We start from the raw sequence: 21,594 nt of genomic DNA on the forward strand, positions 1-21,594 counted from the left end.
TCTTAGCCACTAAGCCAGAATGTTTTTCATCTTTGTTTGTCAAAACCTTGAATATAAGTAATACAATCCAGTTGTTTAAAAGTAAAGCACGAAAATCAATGTAATTTAAATAAATTTGTTTAAGTTGAAACAAATTAATGAAAACTAACCAGCTTCAATTTTACTGCTGGCTAGATGATAAGTAAGTGTGATGGCTCAGCGGTTGAAGACCTGAAAGCTGACAGCATGGATTCGACACTCCAGCGCTGTGTGATGGGGTGAGCTCCCTTACTCGCCCCATCTCCTAGCCCACCTAGCAATTTGAAAACATGCAAGTGTGAGTAGATAAATAGGTACCGCTTTGGTGGGAAGGTGACAGCATTCTATGCACCTCTGAGTATAGTTATGCTGGTCACGTGACCACGGAAATGTCTTCAGACAACACTGGCTCCTTTGGCTAAGAAATGGAGATGAGTACCAGTCCCCCGAGTTGGACAGGGAAACCTTTACCTTTATCCTAGATGATGGTATGTGCAGAATACGGTGATTCTGCCCATTTCCTAGTTTAGCATGGCGTGTGAACATAGCCACTGAATTGCCATGCAATCTGAAGCTTCTATAATTTAGGCTGAAAATTCAGCCTCTTTGGCCTCAAGCACAATGTCTGTTCTTGCAGGATCTTTCATCATCCACTGGATTTTTCACTGCACGTTGACCATTTTCTCATCAGAAATTGTTTCATCAAGAAGTTCATTTAAAAGTTCAAATATAAAAATGTGGTGTCTGTGGCTTGGTCATTTAAAAGGCTTATTTTATATTTTATTTTATTTTGTCTGTCTCCCAGTTTAGTAACTAGCTTTCTTAGTGACATCCAAGAATTGGTGAAGTGATATAAAAGACTTTCCTCATGACTATTCCTTTGGCCCAATAATGATTAGATGATTTTTGGGGAAAATATTTAAGTCACTAGTGGGGAAACTATTCTTGTTGTGACTGCAAAAACAGCAATACAGAATTAATTTAAAAGGTATTGTCTATAATCTTCCATGGATTTAATTTTTATTATTGACACTTTGTATTTTTATACGACTGAGACAGGGCATCAGCAGTATTGCTGTCTTCACCAGGGGCAGTGAGTAAAGATGACCTCTCCTGGCAGTTTCATACAAATGTTAACCAGGAACGGAGAAAACCCCGGGCATCCCATAATATAAGGATCGAAGCTATGGCTGTCACTCCGGATCATACAACTAAGTGACTCTTAAAAGTCCTTTGAGGTATGCGTTACCCTCGCCCGATGAATTCTTGGGGTTCACTCAGGCCAGGATGTAGTGAAAGAGCCGGTTAGCAACTTACTTTTAGCTATACAATTTGGGATGAACACCAGTGGTGGGTTTCCATTTTTTTTTACAACCAGTTTGCTAGTGTGCGTGATGCTTTTGCACATGCGCAGAAGCATCCGGGCAGAGCCTCCCGCCACTGCTATTACTGGTTCGCTCGATCTGGGCCGAACCGGGAGCAACCCACCTCTGACACTGAACACCCTTTCAATGGTGTGGTAGTAAGAATGGACTACTAGGGGAAAAAAATTGCAGACTACAGGAACCAAGAGCACTACTCAGGTGACCCTGAGAACATAGAAGCGCTACTCAGGTGACCCTGAGAACATAGAAGTGCTTCAATGACCCTCTAAAAAGATGCAAATTACTAGCTGTCTGCAAGGAATATAAATCCTCCCATTCCCCACTATCCTGCCAGAGCTGAAGAAGCTTCTTAGATAAGAAGTGAAACGTCCTCAAAGGGAAAAAATACAAGAAAGTCCAGTTGCCTCCTGGAAAAAAAAAAGCTACGTCGGGACAATTTACTGAGAAAAAGAAAGATGCTTGCAAAGGAAGGAGAGGAAGAAAAGGAAACAGCAAGACATTCAGCCTCTGCAAGCGGTTCCAAAATCGCGAGCAAATCTCCCGCCCTAAAGCGCGCGCGCCCACCCCCGAAGCGTAAGTCCTGCGTAGGACTGTCCTCCGCCTCCCCCTCGCCCCCCCCCGCGTCTGCTCCTCAGGCCCCTCCCCTCCGCGCGCTACCTCCCCTCTCTGGCGAACTCCCCGGGCCGCTGTTGCGTTCGTCGCCGATTGGTCCAAGGAAAGTTCCAATGGGAACCGCGAGACCCGAAGGCTGGTCTGAAGGAGGCGGGAAAGCCGGGAAGGAGCGAAAGGGATTGGCTTGCAAAAGAGAGACCCAGTGGGGTTGAAGCTTTGCGTGGCAGCCAGTTCGGGCGATTCCTCCCCCCTACCTTTTTTTGGGAAAGGCAAAACTCGTCAGGATGATGGCCGGACCGATGCCGCTTTTTGTGACCGGGATGCTCTTCCTTAGTGTAGGGTGGCCAGGCGCAGAAAGCGCCCCGCGCAAGGCGGTGACTGCCCGGCTGGCAGCCAAGTGGCCGGCGACCCCGCTGCTTCTGGAGGCCAGGTGGGTGCGTTGGGTGCGTGGAGAGGGGTCAGCGCCGGAAACGCTGAGTGCTCTTCCCGAGAAAGGCTTCCTCCGCGGTGGGCATCAGGCTTAGGGGGCTCCCGGGCGTCCTAAGCGCCTCCTAGCCTCTTCCCCAAATTGGTAGAAAAAACCGAGGAGACGAGAAAAAGAGTCAGTCCAGCAAGTTAGAGAGGTGTGTGAAAATTGGCACAACCTTCTCTAGGCGAGTGCCTTCCAGATGTGTTGGTACTGAGTTCCTTCTGTGTGAACGAAGACCTCAAAAAAATGAGCTGCAGGATATTTATTGTTGCAATTACAGGGACTCCTCGACTTATATCCATTTACAGTTACAGTGACACTGAAAAAGTGACGTTTTTAAAATAGAATAAAATAGAATAGAATAACAGAGTTGAAAGGGACCTTGAAGGTCTTCTTATACTTCTTATTTCCTCTAAAACACATCATAGTTTAATGGTTCATGTGAATCAGTTCACTGTGTCCTAGATGTAATCTTGCCCATGTTCAAAAGATTTTCACTCTATGACAGATTCTAAAAACTGACAAGTAACCGAGACTAAGGGATTAGAATAGAATAGAATAATAGAGTTGGAAAGGACCTTGGAGGTCGTCTAGTCCCCCCCTGCCTAGGCAGGAAACCCTACACCACTTCAGACAAATAGTTATCCAGCATCTTCTTAAAAACTTCCAGTGTTGGGGCATTCACAACTTCTGGAGGCAAGTTGTTCCACTGATTAATTGTTCTAACTGTCAGGAAATTTCTCCTCAGTTCTAAGTTGCTTTTCTCCATGATTAGTTTCCATCCATTGCTTTATTGTTCTACCCTCAGGTGCCTTGGAGAATAGTTTGACTCCCTCTTTTTTGTGGCAGCACCTGAGATAACGGAACACTGCTATCATGTCACCCCTAGTCCTTCTTTTCATTAAAGTAGACACATGTTCATTGCGGTATCTCTGTGATCATGTGATCAGAATTTGGCTACTTGGCAACTGACATGTATTTATGCCGGTTGCAGTGTCCCGGGATCATCTGATCACCTTTGCAACTTTCTGGCAAAGTCAATAAGGAAGCCTGACTCACTTAAGAATTTACCAACTTAACAATTGTGACGATTTGCTTAACGGTGGCAAGAAAGAGTGTAAAATGAGATGAACCAAACTCATTCAACATCTGTCTTGTTTAGTAATGGAAATTTGGGGCTTAATTGTCGTTGTAAGTCAAAGACTACCTGTATTATCCCGCTTTTTGCTTGGAGAGCTCAAGAACACTTACATGGGTCTTCCACGCATTAGCAACCACGCATAAGATACAATGACATCATGCAAATTGGGTAGTTTTCATCCGTTGCATCATGACACAAGGGACATACAGAACATTATTCACATCATGTAGACAAAGAAATCAAACGTGTGATGACCAATCTGTTTCTCTCCATGGGTCTCCTCTCAGCAGCGACCTCATGAGGTAGGTCAGGCTGAGGGAGACTGACAGAAAATATACAATGATCTCATAATTACAGTAGAAACTTGAATGCGGCTCCCTTGCCCCAATCTAGCGTTAATGATTACACAACATGGATAGAATAACTTCTGCAACTATCCTAACAAAACACAAAATTGAGCAACCAAGGAGAGAGTGCATTAAGATCTGATTTGGGATTAGATTTGATGATGGAAGTTCACTGGATGTTTGGAGCTAAATACTTTCAATCCAACCCATTTCAGGGTTGCTACTTGGAGGAGAAGGTGGAATAAAAAACAAATAAATACAATGCATTGTTTGTCAGCAGTTATGTCTGTTGTATTGTCTTTATTTGTTATATTGTATGCCTGTTTTTAAGAAGGGATGCGGTGGCTCGGTGACTAAGATGCTGAATTTGTTGAACAGAAATGTCAACAATTTGGCGGTTCGAATCTGTAGCGCTGCGTAACGGGGTGAGCTCCCGTTACTTGTCCCAGCTTCTGCCAACCTAGCAGTTTGAAAGCATGTAAAAATGCAAGTAGAAAAATAGGAACCACCTTTGGCGGGAAGGTAACAGTGTTCTGTGCACCTTAGGGGTTTAGTCATGCTGGCCACATGAACACGGAGACGTCTTCGGACAGCGCTGGCTCTTTGGCTTTGAAACGGAGATGAGCACCACCCTCTAGAGTCGGGAACAACTAGCACATATGTGCGAGGGGAACCTTTACCTTTATGCCTGTTTTTGGGACCAATTCCAGGATATATCCCAAAGACTGAAATTTTAGGAAGATTATTTCAAAATAAGAGGTTTGAAGTTGCAAATTGCTAATTAAATACCATAAAGTATTAATTTCAAAGTTTTTCTATCTTCAACTTCAACTTTCATTCAGTATGCTTATTTTAATCTCCATATTGCTATTTCCAAAAGGAAGAGAGAGTAAAGTGATGAGTAGGTGTTGTTTTTACAGGTCCTATAATTGTGTGTGTGTGGTGGGGGGTATCAATATTTGTGGAATTGAAATGATCCTGGGACATGTTATCTACTGAGTGTGGAAAAACAGGCAAATGATGAAACATGTAACACAACAATATAACTCAAATGTGCCTATATTGTACTTGTATTGTGACTTGCAAGTACCTAAGCCACAGAGCTTGTGCCATGAAATCATAATACATGTTTCATCTTTTTAAGGAAACTCCCTGTTGCTGTAGATGTCTTTTCCTATGAATTCCAATATCTTAGGACTTTTCCAGTAATTTTCTCTTGGTTATGATGAATTCCCAGAATTTTTAGCCAGTATAATGAACAGCTATCTTGACTAGAAATTATAATATAACACACACATGGAAGGCATTATAAGGTAACATAATGCTAGGAAAAAATCTTCATTTTTCAAAATTGGTACTTTGATGTTGGTTCTTTCCATGATATTTCAGTCTTTGCTTATTGCTACTGTTCATAAATATGGGTATGAACACACATGTTTTTATATTCAACCATGTGTAAAGTAATCCTACTCCTGCCATGAAGAGTGAAAAAAATACTTGATACTGTATAGTTGAGAAATATTCTCTAGTGCTCAGATGATGTATTGCTTAGCAATCAGTGGTGTAAAGTTTGGCAGATTATTGTTCCTTCCACTGACCTCAAAATAGATGTGAGTTATGTCTTAGCAATAAACAAGTCAACTTACCTGCCCTCTGAGATTCTTTTGAAAAGTTTGACATTGGTTAAAAAGTTTGCTTCTGTTAATAATGCATAAGTTTCTACATTCTCAATAAAATAAATCATAAAAATCCAGCTGATCACTTAATTTTGAAGTTTGTACTATTAATGTAGGTAGACTGGAAAAATGGGCTGTGCTTTTATCAGCTCAGCTAATATACACAATTATGATTGATGCCAAGAACGGTAATTCATCCATATTTGAAGGACTACAGGTCCCCATCGACTTCGGATTGGATACAGAATAAGTTAATCACTGAAATAAATAGTGCATGATGGAGCTAGTATGACCAATTGTTGGCTAAATATACAAATCACATTCATCAGTTATTTATTATTCAAGGTATAATGCATATATTACAATTAACCGAATGTATACTATATGCTGAGTCGAAGTCAAACAATTCACATTATGGCTATGTGTGAGCCAATTAATTCTGTGCAAAGATGTTTATACTCTTAATATACATTGAGCAGTGAAAGGTAGGAATAGATATTAGAGGCAGAAAAAAAGTATTATTATGCGAATTACAATGTTATCTTATGGATTTTATCTAATTAACATCCAATGAAATCTCTGTACATGTAAAATTTACAGATTTTGATTCCAAGTCTCTGTTAGCAGTCTATATTCAGTAGTCTCAAATGCTATGGATATTGTATGTGTGAAAGAATGCAGAACTTCCGTACTTCTCATATTGTGGTATTCATCAGCTCAGTTTATGTTACTTGTCTAGTGGGTTCTCGGCCAGCTGAACGTTATCATTCTGAAATGTTTTTATGAGGGTGGCTATTATTAGACTCAGTAATTGCACCTCTATAAAGACCCTAATAGAGATCTTTGCAAAACAATCCTAAGTATGTTTTCTCATATAGCCATTAATTTCAAGTAGAATTGAAATTATTGAAAACTATCAAGATGCATTTTACAGGATCAGAGATCTGTTGACCGCCTTAGTTCTTTTAACTTCAATACAGTAGCGTTACGTATATCTTTTTTCCAGCGCCTTCACTTGAATTATTAGCCTGTAGTATAGAAAACATTCCAAACAAAGCTATATAGTTGTAAAGTATTTGGAATTTTGAAAATTTAATGAGGTATTTTGACTTACAAAATAAACATTTTATTTTTTCTTTCAAAATCAGTGGTAGATTATGTGTAGTCACCGACATACAACCATAATGGAATCTTCCCATTACAGTGAGATGTTATGACGGTCATAAAATGAGTCCTCATATGATTGGAATAAATTTTAGAACTTTTTCGTGGTAATTACTAAATGAATGCCACATTGTTTGATATGGAGCATTTTTGCAGAAAACTGAAGTAAACGCCAGTTTTTGACAAAAAAAGGTAGTAAATTGCAGTCATGTGACCATGGGATGCTGCAAACAGCCATAAATCTGAGCAGATAGCCAGGTGTCCCAAATGCAGTCACATGACTGCAAGGGAGAGCAGCTATCAAAACTTTAAACCAGGTAATATCAAGTACGTTTTTTTGGGTGGGTGGGTGTCTATTGTAACTTCACAGTTATTAAGCGACCCATCATATGACAAGGACTCCCTGTACATTCTTATAAATAATTAGATTTAAAAATATATCTGTTATGAGCTATATTAATTTTTAAAATATATATTTTAACAGTGAATTCATTGCAGAAGAAAGCAATGAGAAATTCTGGCAGTTTTTGGAAACGGTGAAAGAACTAACAATCTATCAAAAAGGAGGTAAGCAATATACATTGACAAATCTTCATATGAATGGCTACATAATTTAAATCTGTATTTCAATATGAAACATACAATAACAGAGTTGGAAGGAACCCTGAAGGTCATCTAATCAGACTCCCTGCACAAGCAGGAGTATCTATACCCATGATGGTGAACCTATGGCATGAGTGCCGGCAGCACACAGAGCCCTCTATGAGGGGACGCCAGATGTTGCCCCAGCCCAACTCCACCGCACATAACTTTGGGTCTCTGCTGCTCATGCACAAGGGGCGGGGCGCATGTGCTAGAGGGCACTCACATTGCATTTTGCAATTTGGGCCTGGAAAGCCTCCTGCACCAACCTGGAAGCCAAAAATGAGTGAGGGGGTGGGGGGCATGCTCTGGGGGTGAGGGAGCACCAGGGGTCATGCTTATATGTGCGGGGATTGTGGGGCATGCGAGGTGGTGGTGGTGCATGTATTTTCTTGCCTAAGTGTAAAACCTTATTTTTATCTACAGTGAATTTCATGAATTGCATAAGATCCAGTGTTCAAATCCCTCGAGCTCCATCTGGATCTTTAGCCTATATTCTGGGGTATTGGCTATTCCTGCCGGCTTAGTTTCATCTGCAAATTTGATGTGTTCCCCTTCTATTCCATCATCTAGATTGTTCATGAAGATATTGAAGAGTACTGGGTCTAAAACTGAACTTTGGGGTACCTCACTACTTACTTCCTGTTCACTCCATGTGGATGTAGTTCCATTGAGGACTACATGTTCAGTATGGTTTGTCAGCCACTTACAAATCCATCTGGTGGTGATTCTATCTATCCCACATTTTTCTAGCTTACCAAGAAGTAGGTTGTGATCTACTTTGTCAAATGCCTTACTAAAATCTAAGTATACTATGTCCAAGGCATTTCACTGGACTACTAATTTAGTCACTTTATCAAAAGACAGATGGGGAGGAAGCTAGCCATCAGATTGCAAAAACACAAGTGAACAGTCAGAGGGTCAGACCCAAACTCATTGGTAGCCTCATACTGTAATGAACAATGGTATATATTCAGTTTTGCAGTATTAAGATTGTTGGACAAGCAAGCACAAAAACAGCCAAGGAAGTGATTGAAGCCTGGGAAATTGGCCCTAGTACTCATCAGATTAAAAAGGAAATTAATATCCTTATGATAATCCCTAGCAGAGGCTTCTCCAGTTATTTGGACTATAGGATGGGAATGGAAGGTAATGTAGTGCCGAGGTGGCGCAGTAGTTAAATGCAGCACTGCAGGCTACTTCAGCTGACTGCAGTTCTGCAGTTCGGCTGTTCAAATCTCACTGGCTCAGGGTTGACTCAGCCTTCCATCCTTCCGAGGTGGGTAAAATGAGGACCTGGATTGTTGTTGGGGGCAATATGCTGACTCTGTAAACCGCTTAGAGAGGGCTGAAAGCCCTATGAAGCGGTATATAAGTCTAACTGCTATTGCTATTGCTATTGCTAGTTTCAATGTACTTCAAGAATGCAACATTGGTAAAAGCTGCCCCAGTCATTTTACAAAACCCAGCTTCCATCTTTAGTGGTTATGATATACATATATGGTTTTTTCATGCATAACCAGCCCAAAGCATGAAATGTGTATTGGAACAGATCCATGGGGCACAGAGTCATTAAAAGAGAATGAAATGAGTTGCCCTGGATTGAACAAGAATTTAAATGGCTTATTCTATTTTAACAAATGGTATAATACTAGGACTAAAATTAAGGCCTTTATTATCTAACTCAAATGTTAAAAGGCAAATTTTTACAAAGAACAAAACTAAATTAAAGTAAGTATGATTGAAAATAAATGTCCCTCAGTTATAGAAAACCTCTATAGGTACAGGAAGAATTCCGAGGCAACAGGAGGACACTGCTTCTTTTTTCTAGTTTCATTTTAACTTTTGCCAATCCAAAGATTATATGGAAAGGGAACATTTCAAAAGATGGGTTGAAGATGAATTTTATCTCTGTACCGATGCCTGTCGGGACTGCCATCCTGCTACACCAGCCAGACTTCACCAGATGCCAGCCTGCCATGGGATGAGGGAGCTGGGGGGAGGTAGAGGGGAAGCTGGGATAAGGGGAATTGAAACTACTCTTTGTGAATCCCGTGGGAGCTGCTGGCCATTCCAAGGTCATGGAATGTAATGTGACACCATCCAGCCAACCAAGCCAGAGACTGTTACCAAAACAATTTGTCTGAATGTAATTGGATAATTTACTGTAAGATAACTAAGAGAACTGTAGGGAGAAGCGAAAAGTTAACCAGATACTTTGGGTATGAAACTTCAGTTCCGGCTTTGCTATTCTGTAACTACTTGGCTTTAGTAAGTATACTTTTGTTAACAAAGGATTTGAAAGTCTTTCTTTTTCAACTAACGAAGTTAGGACACTTGACATTGCCTCTGTTTGAAAATTGGAGAAGGACTAGCCCAAAGTTACCCACTTAACTTCTGTAGCAGAGGGAGAGGGAAGCATGACGTCTTCATCATTTCCCATTTAAAACATTAACCAGTATATCATACTTTAGGCACATTTGTAGCAGAGATCAGAGGTGGGTTTCTGCCGGTTCGGCCTGGATCGGACGAACCGGTAATGGTGGTGGTGGGAGGCTCCGACCACCCGGTAGTAAAAAAAATGGAAACCCACCACTGGTATAGATCTGTTAAATAAATGCATGAACAAGTTTCTTTGGTGGATGTAAGAATGGCTTATTTTTCCCTTGCAAAGGATGAACCTGTGTGAATTGGGACATATGTGCCTGTACATTTCTCTGAGTAGCAACAATTGCTGTGACTACCATTAGGGAATGATTGTACCCATCCTCTATGTTGCCTTAGGAAAAGAATAAGTTGTAAATTGCTCTCAAATTCTCTATCAGTGAACAAAACAACATGTAGAACATTATACAAACATAACAAAGATGGTATTATGCCAAACCATGCCTCTGGAGGCTTGCCTAAGTAAATCTTTATATGGTTTCAACAAAGTAGTACAGATTATTTTGTTCAGGTAGGCCTTTGTTTTGTATACGTATGTATTAATTTTTGTTGGTGAAGCTAAGCTGCTGATTTTTCTAATTTTTATTGATCTTGGTTTTTATGACATCTATCTTTTTTAAACTCCCAGAGTTTTGGAACTGGGAGTATATGAACAAATGAATGAATGAATGAATGAATGAATTAGTGAGTGAATTCCTCCCCCTAAATCATTCATGCTGTGTTTTTATACTTATTTTAGGGGTTGTCGTGTTTATTTCTTAAATTTCAAGGGGGTAGTTCCCACTCTCTTTGTAGGGCATTCAGATGGCCTTTTGTACCCTGTAATTTTTTTCATTAGTTATCTGCTGTTCCTGTCACTTCTCATCTCTGATTGCTGACACTTGGCTGGCCAATTGTTTCTTTCTTTAGATCCTTCCTCTTTAACCAAACTATTTTGCTGTGTCTTGAATGCCAGAACTGATTAGATTTAATAACACACTTTATTATTCAAACTTTAAGAACAAGTTGTGATTGTATTCGTGAGAAATTTGCCTTGCTGTGTTTTGTATTTACCGTATTTTTCAGAGTATAAGACGCACCTTTTCCCTCAAAAAAGAGACTGAAAATCTGGGTGCATCTTATACACTGAATACAGCATTTTTTACCTCTCAAAGCCCAGCCCACTTCACCAAATTGACCGTGCATAGCCTTATGGAGGCTTTCAGATAGCTCCTGGGGGCTGGGGAGGGTAGAAATGTGCAAAAAATGGGCCATTTTTTTGCTCCATTTTGATCCCCCAGTCCCAAGGAGCACATTATAAGCCTCCATAAGGCTATAAATGCCATTTTTTTAAATGAAAAACGGGCCCGTTTTCACGAGGGTTGCAGAGTGCAAAACCTTTTTTTAAAAATTTGCCTCTTCAAAACCTTGGTGCGTCTAATACTCCGGTGTGTTTTACATTCTGAAAAATATGGTAGTCAATCCCAGATACTGGCATTGGATTAGTCAGATTTCTTGATGGCTGAAAAGTTAGTAATATAAAGAGATTTTTAAAAAGTAATTTTGCTATGGGAATCAAAATGAGAATTATAGTCAAATGTTCAGAATGTTGCAGACTCTTCAATCATGCTGATTGTGATCAGATTATGTTTCTAATTATCTCCATTCATGTAATTATGGATTTGCTGGAATGTTTGAAAAAATATTTCTTTTAATAAAGCTGTAAAGTTATTTTTTTATCTCAGTTGTTATCAGATTCAAAATCATATTCAGCCAACCTGTGACAAATTGTCAACTCCCAGAGATAGCATAATGGAAATGCTCAGGACATGTTACAGGATTCTCCACTTACATCCATAGATATAGATAGATGACAGATAGATAGATAGATAGATAGATAGATAGATAGATAGATAGATAGATAGATAGATAGATAGATAGATAGATATAGGGATATGGATATGGATATGGATATGGATATATAGATACAGATACAGATAGAAAGATATAGATATAGATATAGATACACACACACACACACACACACACACAAGCTAAAAATCTTCAGAAATGTAAATCCTACAAACTTGAAATTTGGCATATATGTTCCTCTTGGCTTCTAGATGCTTGCTAAGAAATGATTTTTTGAAATGACTATCAGATCATTAGTATTTCTTATACAGTAATTAACACTCTCTGATGCTAAGGAGTTCTACTTCCCCTCCCCACTTGAAAAGAACTCTGTTCCAACTGTCAGGTTGCCTCACATTCTGTTACCTCAGTTCAAACTGGCAGACGTTCTACTCCTTCACTCAGGAGCGGATTACAGTACTAGATGTCAGTACCTCACCAAAATATCTATACCTTCCACCTATGGAACTGCTTCCAGACTCATGGCAGCGGGAGCGATATTCCCTTATGTGTTTCAATCACTGACCACCAATGAGCCAACAGATTGAACCGGAGTGAACCGGATTTTTCCTGCATTGCCCGATCACATAGTTTCGTCGTGAAGTACGGGTATCCAGCTAGTTGGATTATAATAGATTACATATTGGGAGTACCAACTAGTAGCAAAACCAAGCTGATCTTGGCTGATACTGAAAATAATAAGCAAAGACAGTTAATACTGGAATGGGAGAATATCAGGAAGTGCTAAGGGCTGTAGGCTAGATTGGATACTCAAGAAAGGAAGAAAGTAATTCAACCACTTCTGTACTATTGCCAAAAAACTAGATGAGCGTGTTCATTTACTCAAGGGAGATTTATATCACACTTATCTATAGTTAGTGGGCAAGAAACTAAACATCCTCACAACTCTACAATTTTTCAGTATGTAAAGTCAAAGAAAGAACAGCCAAGATGTAGTAGGTGAACATAAAGTGTGTCCTGGATTAGATATTCTCCCATTCTCATGTCAAATTGTTACATGCTCAAAATGCTTTATTCAATAAAGCAACAGTAATTTAATGTTTCAATTGTTGTGAGGTTGGTGTTTTCATTTTAATTGTTATTCCTTCAGGACCTGCCCAGGTGTTCAGTTAGGTTTGGAATTGTAATTGCTGTTTGTGAAAAGAGAGTCGTGTCCATAATCAGTTTGTGGAAACAAAATTCCTGTTTTGTTTCCTTCAGTTTATGCTGCCATGAATTCAACTTTGTGGGTTTTCACTTTTACATGTGTATCTTTACGTTGTCTCTTCCTCCACATTATAGGTTTTCTTTTTTCATTTGATAATTTATTTTGCTGCTTTTAATCTACTCAATCTGTGAGAGGATTACGGTTCTGTGAGTGGATTAAGGTTACCTAAAATGTCAACAGTTTGTGGAAATATTTTGGAAAACCAGGCAAACAGTAAAATAATTAAAACAATAAAAGCAATTGTTGAGTTATACAAAGGGATTTCATATCTGCCTTGGGTTCAACCACATAGAAACAGCTCTCTATTCAGTGCAGATCCACTATGACAAAGGTGTCAAACTCAAGGCCTGAGGGCTGGATCTGGAAATAGTGAAAGACCAGCCCGCAGTGCCTCTGCTAGTGAAAATAGAGCTCGGGAGGGCTGCGGGAAGCCCTCCCGAACTCAGTTTTCACTGGCAGTGGGTTGCAGGAGGCTGTTGTAGCCAAAAACAGAGCTCGGGAGCCTGTATAAAGTTGTACACTGTGTACACCAACTATAAAGTTGTACACTGTATTGGCAAGCTGCTGATATTGAAAGTTGAGCACCAAAAATATTTTGTTTTGCCCAGATACTTTATATTTCACTTATATTTATTTTTCTTTTTTTTTAATACAGTCTCAGAATATTCTTATTACGACTTGCTCCTGAAGAAAGCTGGGCAGTTCCTGTCAAATTTGCAGATTAATCTTCTGAAATTTTCTCTTTCCTTACGGGCATTTTCCCCAACTATCCAGATGTCTCAGCAGGTGTGTAAAATTGGCTGTTCATACTAGGTACCTGTATATGGTTACAGTTCTCAAGTTATGTCATATGAACCACCTCAAATAGAAACTTAAAAAAAAAACATCTCCCTTTACTGGCTGTCTTCACTCAGCAAGCAATTCTCTTGCAGATGTATGCCATGCGCTTTAGATGACAAATGCAGGGATGAAATCCAGAAGGTTCTGACAGGTTCTGGAAACCGGTAGCGGAAATTTTGAGTAGTTTGGTGAACTGGTAGCAGAAATTTTGAGTAGTTTGGAGAACCGGCAAATGCCACCTTTGGCTGGCCTCAGAGTAGGGTGGAAATGGAGATTTTGCAGTATCCTTCCCCTGCCATACCCACCAAGCCACGGCCACTAAGCCACACCACGCCCACGAACCATGCCCACAGAACCGGTAGTAAAAAAAATTGAATTTCACCACTGCTTCAATGGTTCACTTAATCTACCTGTGAAGGCTACCTTGTAAGCACCAGTCCTTAGCCAAGAGGAGTCCTAAGTGGAAATAGCCAAGAAGCAGGCATCTGGATGATCTTTTCATTCATTCAGAGTTTGTGAGAAATAGATTTCCACTTGGCCTCTATAATGCAGGAGAACCTATATTACTACGAATACAACTTCTCTTCATCTTATATATTATGGAGGAGTCAGGGAAGGTGCAGTTTGGTACCTTTTAGTTGAAATCATATGAGTATCTTATAAAGCTAAGAATAGAGACTGATGTCATTCCAGACATCAGACACTGAATTAGAACTTCAAGTGTCCCATTGGCGGGGACATTGTTACCCTTATAAAATGCACCCTTGTTTCCAAGTTTTGAATAACTTTGATTTCAACCCTTTGCTTCCACAGTAGGATACTATAGTAGGATACTATATCTTTTCAGGGGGAAAAAACACTTACCTGAGCTTCTGCACAGAAAAATAAATTCTTTATTGTTTAGAATTAACCAATTTGCTTTTAAAGATCCAAATTTCAAGTTTGTTCTTGCTCTGTAGTGCGAATTTTCAAAAACAAATTTAATCAATAGAGTCTGACATTCAAGAAGGTCCTATTTATAATTAGCTATATAGATACACCAGCCTCAAATAAGTTTCAGCAATTCATAAAATCAGCTTTTGAACATTTTATTTTCTAAAGCGCACTGCAATTATGGAAGCATGTTGAACCATTTGTTTAAAACTTCTCTATTGTTCTTTTGCTAGGCTAGCGATATGGATGATGACTGAGTCTGGAAAAATTGATGCATTGTTCTTTCCTGGGTTTTGAATATGTTTATTAATTTTTCTCTCACATGCTTAGCACTTAAACAAGAGACACCTAGCAGTCGATGAACTGTTTTAATCAAAGTAGGCTTCTTTTATTGTACTATGAAATGAGAGTGTATTGCCATTGAATATAATTGTTGAAATATTAGATTGCAGTTCTTGAGCCACCCCCAAAAGGATGCAATGCCTTTGTGGTTATCCATGGGAAAAGCACCTGTAAGACTAATGAAATTAAGAAGCTTCTGATGACAGCTCCATCAAGGTGAATGTAGTGAGCTATATTGAATGATTATTTTAAAAATATAAATACATTTTAAGCTCTTTACCCCATGCAAAGTGAACATTAAATGCAGTGATATGCATTACTCATGGTGCCCACTAAGATTTAATCCAAGTCCTACTATTTCTTGACTCCCCAAGAGCAGGCTACTTCTTTTCCAAAAGTTGGTAGATGTCTTTCCTGACTTTTGACTGACTCTGCACCATTAGGCTTATCAATACTAATCTCTCACAACACACATATTGTTCACTCGGTGACGGCTTAAACCAAATGGAAAGGAGATGGAGTAAAATCCAGGTCACTGAAGCAATATTATTTTTGTGTGCAAAATAATATGATTCTCCATCAAGCAAAATAGGAAACATGGATAGTGGTCACATTTTATTCAATAAAATAAATATTCTTCCTCTAGCATTGGATTTTCAACCAAGCATAACTCAAACTACAGTTGATATTGTTCATTAATCTCTAATAACTTAATGTTGCACAATAAATAAAATTGTTTTGTTGATGCTATTCCACTAGTTACAATCCAAGTATCATATGATAGTTCTTATCAACACAACAAAACTAACTTTGATGTAGATAACTTTTAGAGTTGCATGATGACATACTTTGGTAGTTGGCGTTTTTGGTACATTCACTGAAGTATAATCCATACTGAGCAGAACATTATTTTTTTCTTAATCAAAGGCCCAAACCATATCTCTTCAAAGGAGATCATAAATTCCCTATACTCAAGGAACCTGCTGTGGTCGTGATCCTTTATGCTGAAGTGGGTACCAAAGATTTTGCCACATTTCACAATGTCTTAGCTGAAAAAGCTCGAAAGGGAGAATTTGTTTACATTCTTCGACATTTTGTCAAGGTAGGTATATGTGGAAATGTTATTGTTAGCTAACATTAGAACAAAATGATTTATTTCAAGCTTCCATTGTGTTGCAGAATTGAATACTTAAATCTTTCTTTAGATTCCCAAATTGTGTTCTACAGAAGACACTGAAACTTTATTCATTCATTCATTTATTCATACATTTTCTATAGTTGCCCAACTCAATCAGGCGATTCTGGACAACTTAAAATTTTAAAATACCAAAGCAATTAAAATCAATTAAAAGACATTAAAACAATTAAAAACATCCATAAAATGAATAAATATAAGCAGCAGACGTGATGATTAATGAATTAATTCTGAGGGAAGAATATTCCTTAAGTCAGTTCCTTCTGCAGAAAAAGCCCTCCCCCCCTCTGTCTCTGTCTGTCTGTCTCTCTCTCTATCTCTCTCTCTCTGTGTGTCTCTCTGTCTCTCTCTCTCTCTGGAAACATATTGTTTAGCAATGATTTCATAACACTTTTTAAAAACTATGCATGTTTAATCCAGAAACGTAACACTGAGAAGATGTATTTGTCCGGATATGGTGTGGAACTTGCAATAAAGAGTACAGAGTACAAAGCAATGGATGAATCTCAAGCTGAAGGTACGTTTTTCTTCCCTGTTGTGGTATAACTGGAAATATTAGGATAAAATATGTGTCAGGTTATTGAGACAGTAAACTTTTGCATAGCCCAATGGATAATGGAAGATAATGGAAAATATGTTATTGGGGCAGTAATTCATCTAGTATTTGTTTTCCAGACACATGGTCTTAGTTCATTTGGGGGGAGATGGCAAAAGTAGCCACAGCGCTGAGAATCAATATAGTAATGTACATGTGTAATTTTTTTGTAGATAGAAGCCATGTGAATTGTAATGTACATCAACCATAGGCTTCTGATTCTTTTTAATGGAAATCTTGTCTATAATTTCCTTTTGCTCATTTTGGAGTGGGAAAACAATCATTTGCAAACTGAATATGTTGTCATATTTTCTTCTGATGTATATTTAGCCACAAGAAATAGAACAGAGGAAGAAGATGATAAGGATAGTGAAGTCCAAGGATTTCTCTTTGACACATTAACGTAAGTTGATTTCAATCCCAATCTTTCATTTTACATTTGAATAAATGAGTGATTTTATTATATTTCAAAGATTAAAAGAATTGTACTGAAAAATCAATTTATATTTATATTTAAAAGATTAAAAGAATTGTACTGAAAAAGCCATTTATGATATTATAAGTGTATCATTCACTTAACAACTCTGTCAAGAAAGGTGGTATAATGGGGAAAAACTCAATTAACCAGTTTCTCATTTGGTAACAGAAATTTTAGGCTTAATTGTGGTTGTAAATGGAGGACTACTTGTATGGCTAAGCTTTGAGATTACTAGTATCTATTACAAATAAACCATTCCAAGTGCCTCATTTGATTTATACGAAGGAAAACATCAACAGAATAGCTTCATAGGACATCACTTATATTTTTAATAGTATAAATCTAAGTTCAATAAGTTATTAATTTGCCTTATACTTTGCATTGGTGTATTTTTGGGGGGAAAGGAACAATAGTAAAGAACAGTCCTAATTTTAGCAAAAGGCAAAATTTTATTGACATGCTTCTTGGTTTATTATTACTGTTTTCTTTTTATAACTTTGATTAGTCTGTGGTTTGCATTCTAACTATAACATGAATAAATATTTAAATAATTGTCATACAGGAGAAGGGATAGACTTGTTCTCTCATGCCCTAGAGGACAGGGCCAGAACAAGTAATGGAAATAGACCATGGCATGGAAATGGATTTAAGTTGGATATTAGGTGGAATTTCTTGATGGGAAGAACTTCCAGTGATAATGGCTGACTTTGTGAAGTGATATATTCCCCTTCACTAGATAAAGGCTGGATAACCATCTGTCCAAAATGCTTTAGCAAATATTGCACCAATCAGGAAAGTTGGATTTAATTACCCTTGAGATCCTTCCAGTTCCATTACTCTTTATCTGTAATAGGTACTGCGAACTAGAACAACCAGACACAAGGACAGTTTTTCCCACATGCCATCAATCTGCTAAACAACTAATTCCCACAACACTGTCAAACTATGTAGTAAGACTGTATTAATATTCTTCTCATCTTTTCTGTTACCTATCTCCTTTTCTACTTATGAGTATAACTTTGTTGCTTGTATCTTAACGATTTATATTTTTTATTTAGTTTCTTAATATGATTTATGTTGATTCTATCACTAAGTGCTGTATCTTATGATTTATGATGAATGCATTTTTATGATAACTATGATCATGATTCATCACTTAATAGCTTTTATGTACAATGAGAACATATGCACTGAAAACAAAATCCTTATGTGTCCAATCATACTTGGCCAATGAAGAATTCTATTTCATTCCACTCCAATCCAACCCAATCCAATCCAATCTAATCTAACCTAATCTAATCTCCTATGTATAAATGCACTTTAATTTTAACTTTGTTTATATTTTATAAACCAGGGAGAACCATCCTGATCTCAAAGACAATCTGAACGAGTTGAAAAAATACCTGATTGAAAGCAGTGATAATACAGAGCCTTTGAAATTGTGGGAACTAAAAGGTATTGCTCATTATACTGGTTTTCATCTTTGTGAAATACTATGTGCCAGTAATAAATCCATGTTACAGTTGGAAACCTTGTCTGAATGCTATTTGTTAAATTTCTTTTGTCAGACAGGAAATTGCAGGAGATATACAACTAAAATATCATTATTGTATAAAGAACATAACTACTTGGTTTTTTAAAAAAAATAAGGTATGGCCTTTCTGTTTAGCTGGACTTTTTTGATGGAAAGGGGACTGAAAAAAGAAAAGATTTACATAAATTTCCTGCGCCTGAAATCCGAACAGCATTTTTTTTTGTTTACTGTTGCTGTTAACAGATCATAAGAATAGACTGTGAAATCTTTTTTTCCTTTGTAAAATAAAAAATGGATGCTACTTTAAAAGCTATTTTGTCAACTTCACAATACGACAATGAGGGAAATTAACCATGAAGTTTGCAGAATATTAGGTTTTTTTCATAATAACATGACAGCTAACGTATATAATATGTTATCTTTCTCCCTTTTAAATTATTAGTCATTATTTCTTTTAACTTTTTGCAATATATATACATTGGTTAGCAAAATGGAAACATGGAAACAGTTTTTATTGAAGAAGCTAAGATTTATTGGTCTTAATCCATCTGAACTTAATCTTAAACTAAATTTCATGTATTTAGGACAGAGAGCCAACCAATGTTTCCAATTTGTGCTTTTATTTTCTTCCTGAGCTTCACTTTGGACTGTAACAAAATACGATTTGAGTGTTTATGTGAGACCCTGTGGTTTAGCGCAAACCCAGAACATGACTTGATACTGTATTTGACACAGAGAACCTTAATAATCTTTATGATTCAGACATCCTAATCTATTTACCTGTGGATTAGGGTGTACAAAACATGCTAAATCCTCATATGCTTTCTTTGGGGTTTGTTTAGTTTATAATCAGGTTTAACACATTTTATGAATCTAGTCAAGTCAGTGAATTTTGCCTGAGTTTATGACCTTTTGTGTCATATTCCTTAAGCAAATTGTACTGTTGTTAAATGGATCTGGTTTCTCCTATTGGCTTTGCTTATTGGAAGTCCCTTGGGAAGATCGCACATGGTGATAATGTGATGCTAGGACATTAGAGCCGAGGTGGCGCAGTGGTTAGGGTGCAGTACTAACCAGTACTGGTGGTTAGGGTGCAGTACTGAAGTGCAGGCCACTTCAGCTGACTGTTATCTGCAGTTCAGCGGTTCTAATCTCACCGGCTCAAGGTTGACTCAGCCTTCCATCCTTCCGAGGTGGGTGAAATGAGGACCCAGACTGTGGGGGCGATATGCTGACTCTGTAAACCGCTTAGAGAGGGCTGAAAGCCCTATGAAGCGGTATAGAAGTCTAACTGCTATTGCTATTATAACCATTATAAAAACATGCCAGTCGCCTAGCGCCCAAATTTACAAGGACATTGCAATGGTTGTAAATGCAAGGACCAGTCATCAGTTACTTTTTAATGTGCTGTCGTGACTTTGCGCAGTTAGTCTTTAGAATAACAGAATAATAGTTGGAAAGGAACTCGGAGGTCTTCTAGTCCAACCCCCTACTCAAGTAGGAGACTCTATACCCATGATGGCAAACCTATGCCAGAGATGCCACGCAGAGCCATCTCTGCTGACACGCATGCCGTCGCCCCAGGTCAGATCTCCGTGGCGTTTCTTTCGTGAGCTTGTGTTTCCCTGCAAATGACAAAACAGAAGCTCATGAAAGAAAAATATCTCACCTCTGGCTATGTTGCCGGTGTTGGGATGCCCTGCCTCCTGCTTGCCAGCTGGTCTTTGGGTCTCTGCTGTGCATGCACACATGTCCATGCATGCGCATATCCACACATCTTTGCACATTTGCATGTCTGTGCATGCACACATGTCCATGCATGTGCATATCACACATGTTTGCACATGCACATATCTACACATGTTTGCACATGCACATTTCTGCACATGTTCATGTATGCACATGCATGTCTGTGCATGCAAGTGTTCATGTGTGTATGCGTGCGTGCACGCATTTCAGTTTGGGAATGTGCGTATGCGCAGTTTGGCCACTAAACTGTCTAAAAGGTTCACCATAACTGCCCTATACCATTCTGACCAATGGCTGTCCAATCTCTTCTTAAAAACCTCCGGGGGAGTCCCCACAACTTCTGAAGGCATGTTCTGGAGGCAAATGCCAATAAATCGAAGATTACCTGCATTGTTTACAAAATTTCGAATGTAATATGAGGTTCTTTGGCAACGCTTTATTCTCTTTCAGATATTAGTTTGCAAGCAGCGTCTCAAATTCTCTCTGCCCCTCTTTACAATGCATTAAAAGTAATGAAAGACATCGCACAGAACTTCCCGGTAAAGGCCAGGTACAATTTATTTCTGTGATAGTCATATGAATGTTTGGATTTTGTGCTTGTTTATCATCGTGATTTATTTTAATTTGCCTGAGGATGATGTGTTTTGTTATTCCCTTTTTGAAAGCTTGAAAGAAAACTGAGAAAATCCAGCATGTAACTATGAATATTCAGTTTTAAATGACCTGTTCATTAAAAATTGTCAAATTTAGGGAATAATACTGTATATTGCAATGATGGATTTTTGCAGCTTTCTGTTCCAAGTGATGTTACTTCCTATCTTTCTGAGGCATATATGCGATTTCTAATGTTACCAGGCTTTGATGTTATTATATTGGACTTTTTATTGTATTTTGTATGTTAAATGTAGTTT

At 38.3% G+C, this 21,594-nt stretch overlaps 1 protein-coding gene across 3 annotated transcripts in view; it reads left to right on the top strand.

The window, feature by feature from the left end:
* The first annotated feature begins 2,207 nt into the window (after positions 1-2,207).
* UGGT2 (UDP-glucose glycoprotein glucosyltransferase 2) overlaps positions 2,208-21,594 on the top strand; it is a 67,453-nt gene continuing 48,066 nt past the window's right edge. For 2 of the 3 annotated variants that reach the window (XM_032226364.1, XM_032226363.1), the window contains exons 1-9: positions 2,209-2,445; positions 7,297-7,379; positions 13,673-13,803; positions 15,236-15,348; positions 16,060-16,234; positions 16,748-16,844; positions 17,253-17,325; positions 18,755-18,855; positions 21,134-21,233. In XM_032226364.1, coding sequence (XP_032082255.1) covers positions 2,300-2,445; positions 7,297-7,379; positions 13,673-13,803; positions 15,236-15,348; positions 16,060-16,234; positions 16,748-16,844; positions 17,253-17,325; positions 18,755-18,855; positions 21,134-21,233 — 1,019 coding nt within the window. In that variant the 5' untranslated portion in view covers positions 2,209-2,299. Of the gene's footprint in view, positions 2,446-7,296; positions 7,380-13,672; positions 13,804-15,235; positions 15,349-16,059; positions 16,235-16,747; positions 16,845-17,252; positions 17,326-18,754; positions 18,856-21,133; positions 21,234-21,594 lie in introns of all 3 variants that reach the window. The other variant, XR_004256160.1, reaches the window with a different exon arrangement.

Source organism: Thamnophis elegans, chromosome 11 (genome assembly GCF_009769535.1).
Source record: "Thamnophis elegans isolate rThaEle1 chromosome 11, rThaEle1.pri, whole genome shotgun sequence".
NCBI lineage: Eukaryota > Metazoa > Chordata > Lepidosauria > Squamata > Colubridae > Thamnophis > Thamnophis elegans.